We start from the raw sequence: 4,386 nt of genomic DNA, 5'->3' as shown, positions 1-4,386 counted from the left end.
CACGGCCGCCTCTCCCGTGCGCGACCGGTTTGACTTGACGCGCAGCAGCCAGCCAGGGGACGCCCCGGTCTCGTGGGTGAAGTAAGAGTTGAGCATCCGCGTGCCTAATCGCAGCCAGCAATTTGAGGCACAGGGTACAGGGTACTTTGGGGGCTGAAGAGTGAGTGTTTGACATGCAGACGCCGCACTGCAGCCTGAGTGGCGCTGCCCCGCATGAGAGCGGAGGCAAAGCGGCGGCGTGCCGCGGCATGGTGGTGGCCGCAGCAGTGCGGCGCGGCCGCCGCGTCAATAATGCGGCCCGGCGCACCTTTGGGCATCCACTCAAGTTGATGCCGGCAGCCGCGGCACGCCGGACACGTGCGAATCTGGCCCGCGGGGTGCAAGATGCTGCGCGGCGCGATGCTGTACGACCGGCCCCCCCACTCGAAAGCCGTGTCGTCATAACCAGTGACCACCTCCACGCCGGCCGCGCCGCCGCTGTTGCTGCCGCTGCTGCCGCCCGCTGCTGCCGCAGCCGCCGCCGCGGCCCCGCCGTGGGCTGCGACCCACTTGGCGTGCGTGCTGATGCCGTCGATCTGCGGGGTGCCGGCGGCCAGGCGCCGCAGAGTTTGTGTGCCGGAGGTGCCTAAGGTGCTGCCGCATGCCGGCTGATGCGTGGGGCGGCCAGCAGCTGGCGGCAGGTCGAGCGCGGCGTCAGCGGCGTGGATCAGCCGCTGCAGCCGCCGCCGGCGGCGTCCCAGTAGCTGCCGGCGCCTGTGCTTCCCGAGCCGCTGCTGCTGTATGTGCTGGTGCTTTTTTGGCGGGCCGTCGAGCGCGCCACCGCCTTTGGCCTTCTGAGGCGAGAAGTTGGCCTCCTCCTCAACAGTAATGCAGACCTTGCAGACGCGGCACTTGTCAACATGGGGCAGCTTCTGCAAAGATGGCGGCCAAAAGTTGGGTGGGCTAGGCATTTTGAGGCATGACCAGCAGGTCGTTTCATGCAAGGGCCATCAATTCGCGAGGCAGAGGGTGGGAGGCCTGTTTGCAGTGATCCCTGCCATCACAGTCGTCCTGCCTGAAGCAGCGGCTCCAACTGCTGCAGAGTGTGAACGGGCGCACCTTGACTCTTTCCGGGTCAAACGTGGTGAAGCGCCCTGGCACTTCATCGTGCTCGCCTCCGCCGCCGCCATCGGCCTCACTGTGACCGGCACTGGTCCCCGCTGGGATTGAGATGGCTGGTGCAGGCACATCTGTGCCGGCTGGCTGCTGCTGCTGCTGCTGCTGCTGCTGCTGCTGCCGCCGCTGCTGCTGCGGCGGCGGGGGCGGCACTACCTCCTGCTGTCCTTTTGCCCTCACATGGTGACTGTTCCGGTTGTCACAACCTGCGCCTGCGCAGCGGCGTTTGGACACAATAAATGTGAATCTGTGCACGTGACGTCGCATCACAGAGTGGGTGTATATTTGTGAAAGCCCCAGGTATCCAAACAGGATAAGTTGGCACACGATTGCGAGCAGTGTGAAGTGTGCATTGGCGGTTGTGCAGACCAACTGCCCTTCACCCCCTGGAGCAGGCCCAAATCACTCGCCAGTCGCATCACACTCGGCCAGATGCTGGCGACGTGCCACGTCCGAGAGCCTTGCAACGGTTGTGAGCACCTGTGTTTGATGCAGGTGGCGACGAATGCGGTCAGCGGGGTGTGCACAATCAGATGGCTGCGGACTGAAGGGTCCATGGATGCGCACCACCAACACGCTAAGCACTACTGTCACAGACATGCGATGAGAAAGCCTCTTGGGCCTCGCCATGTCTGCAAGGCGGCATCAGGTTCGACGAGTTTGATCTACGGGTGACACTCTGCTAGCAAGCATATTTGAATGTCAGTAGTGATCTGAATCGTTCTTCGATATGTCTTGACCAGACGCTCATTGCGCGGCAGGTGATGCTGTAGTAATGCAGCCTGGCCACTTTCGTCTTGTCAATGGCATCACAAAGGCGTGAGACATGTCATAAGTTCCTTAGAGGCCCCCGAGAGGCGCTGACAGCGCTGCGTGGCGGACGCGTGCTGCGCTCGCTGTGCCCTGCTGCGCCGCTATGCCGCGAAGTGCACACACGCCGCCGCGCGTCAAGGCCGCTGTGCTCAACCGGCTCTACCAGGAGCCGCTCAGCTTAGAGGATGCAGTCCAGCTCATCGCGGCAGGCGGCGCGCCCTCGCCTGCGGGTGCCCCCGCTACGGCGCCGCCGCAGGCAGCTGACAACGCCGCCGTTCAAATGGCGGCGCCGCCCCGCCTGGCCCTGGCGCTGCCGGGAGACCCACGCGCCTTCTCGCAGCACTTCCTGCGGCGCACGGTGGTGGCGGTTTCCCGGGATGCTCCGCGGCTGCAGGGGCAGCAGCTGCGGCTGTCGCAGCGGTCGACCCAGGAGCAGGTGCCCGCCTCTTCACCCGCCAGCCCGCCTGCCACGTCAGCACCACATTTGCGCCCCGCCCTGCCCCGCAGCCCCTGAATCACCCCTGAATCTCATTCATGAGCTCTGCGCCGAGGCCTCAACCCCAGCGCTGCCGCAATAAGTACGTTTGGGCTAAACACAGCGCCGCCGCGTTCTGCCCGCTCCGCCGCTCAAAAATGCAGCTGCTGCTCCAGGCAATCGATGTCTTGGTGCGGCGAAACACCGACAACGTGCTGCGCTACGGCTTCAAAAAGGTGCACCGCAAATATTTTCTGATCAGCAAGGCTCTACTGCTTGTTCTCTTGGACCATCAGGTCGCTGGGTTGTTGGTGGCGTTTTGGGCAGCGGCAAAGCCTGACGGGGTTGACCTGCGGCTGTCGCTCGCGGGCCCTGGTGCTGACTTAGCGCCGCCCCCGCCCCCACTGCCCATTGCCCTCACAGAAAGCTCCCCGCACCACGGGGGCCTTTGTGCCTGGCCTGTGTCACTCGGACTCCTGGCACCCAAACCCGGCCACCAAGGTGTGCGCGCACGCGCTCGCGCATGTATGTGTGCGTGTGTAGGTTTGTGTTTGTGTGAAGGTGTCTGTGCGAGTGGGCCGCTCAAACACCCTAAGCCTGACCCTCCAACCTTACAACTCTGTTCCTGCACCGAGTGTCCACCGCATTGCTTTGTCACCATCCCAAGTCATGCCCTTCACCAGGCCACCCCGCCCACTCCTGCTGGATCGGTTTCATATTCCCTGACACGTCGCCACGGCCCTCCTCCCCCTGCCGTGCCGCGCCGCGCCGCGCGCGCAGCTGCTGCAGGGCCCCGAGTGGCAGCAGCTGCTGCGGCGCGTCGGCGACACCGTCATGCTCCACCTCCTGCTGCACTGCTCCATCTTCCTGCCGCTCCCTAACAACAGCTTCCTGCAGGTCGCGGGGCCGCCCATCCACGAGGTGCGCGCCCGATGACGCGCCCAATGGTTTGCCGCGATGAGCCAAATGCGCCTCTTGATGATCGAAAAGGGTGTGCACACGCCCCGTTGGTTCGCTGGTGGGGCCAAACACCCGCAAGCAGCATGCTGTGCTGCAAGAGCGTGGGCGCTCCCAGTTTGTGCAACCGCACGGGTGCGCGGCGGCGCCGTGCAGAAGTCTGCCTGCAACATGCGGCGCTCATGTCGTTATTTCATTCTGCCTTGTTTTGCAGGTTGCGAAACAGCAAGCAAGGGGCGGTGCCCCCCCGGTGTCGGACTGGCTCGTGTCTGCTGCGCCGCGGCCGCCCCCGGGACCTCAACCTGCAGCCGCCGGCTTCGCGGCCGCTCCGGCTGGCGCCGCGCGGCCGGCTGCCGCCGAGGGCCGCGGCTCGCCGGCTGCCGCCTTCGGGGCGGGCGAAGGCAGCGGCGACGAGGTGGCGGCTGCGTCGCAGACGGCGGAGGCGGCGCAGGAGCGGCGCACGCAGCACCCGCAGCCCAGGCAGCAGCGGTGGTCGCGGCAACAGCAGCAGCAGGAGCAGCAGCAGCAGCAGCAGCAGCAGCAGCAGCAGCAGCAGCAGCAGCAGCAGCAGCAGCAGCGGCGGCAGGGCGCAGAGGGGGAGCAGGAAGACGAGCGGACGGCCGAGGCGGGGCTGACTCAAGGTGAGCAGCAGGAGCTTAATCACGGAAATGGGCAGCGGCGCAGCAATGGCGGTTGCACAAACGTACCTGTCACCAGCCAGCAGCCTCGCCTCAAGAAGGGCCGGCCCCCGCCGTGGCGGCGCCGCAAGATGGCCGCCGTGCGCGCCGCGGAGCGAGGGGCCGCGGCGCCGCCGTCGGGCGGGCAGCGCGGGCCGGATGAGCAGCAGCAGGCACAAGAGCAGGAGGCGGGAGGGCAGCTGCAGGGGCAAGACGAGGAGATGGAATTGGACGCGTTTGTGGCCAACGGCGCAATCTTGGAGGCAGCGGACAGCCTGGACGCGCCGGCCACGCAGGTGGGTGGAGGGG

At 66.1% G+C, this 4,386-nt stretch overlaps 2 protein-coding genes across 2 annotated transcripts in view; one reads left to right on the top strand and one right to left on the bottom strand.

Moving 5' to 3' along the window:
* The window catches only part of MNEG_8476 (hypothetical protein), a gene marked incomplete at both ends in the record, with an annotated part of 3,122 nt that extends 2,172 nt beyond the window's left edge, over nt 1-950 (bottom strand). Inside the window, one exon of the mRNA XM_014043051.1 lies at nt 308-950. Within this exon, the coding sequence (XP_013898505.1) occupies nt 308-950 (643 nt within the window). The remainder of the gene's footprint in view (nt 1-307) is intronic.
* A 1,651-nt stretch (nt 951-2,601) lies between these two features.
* Nucleotides 2,602-4,386, top strand: part of MNEG_8475 (hypothetical protein) — a gene marked incomplete at both ends in the record, with an annotated part of 2,355 nt that continues 570 nt past the window's right edge. Inside the window, 4 exons of the mRNA XM_014043050.1 lie at nt 2,602-2,679; nt 2,867-2,944; nt 3,224-3,364; nt 3,615-4,373. Coding sequence (XP_013898504.1) covers nt 2,602-2,679; nt 2,867-2,944; nt 3,224-3,364; nt 3,615-4,373 — 1,056 coding nt within the window. The remainder of the gene's footprint in view (nt 2,680-2,866; nt 2,945-3,223; nt 3,365-3,614; nt 4,374-4,386) is intronic.

This window comes from Monoraphidium neglectum, assembly GCF_000611645.1.
Source record: "Monoraphidium neglectum strain SAG 48.87 unplaced genomic scaffold scaffold01614, whole genome shotgun sequence".
NCBI lineage: Eukaryota > Viridiplantae > Chlorophyta > Chlorophyceae > Sphaeropleales > Selenastraceae > Monoraphidium > Monoraphidium neglectum.
Note: the sequence above shows the minus strand (reverse complement) of the source record. Positions and strands in the feature narration are given on the sequence as shown.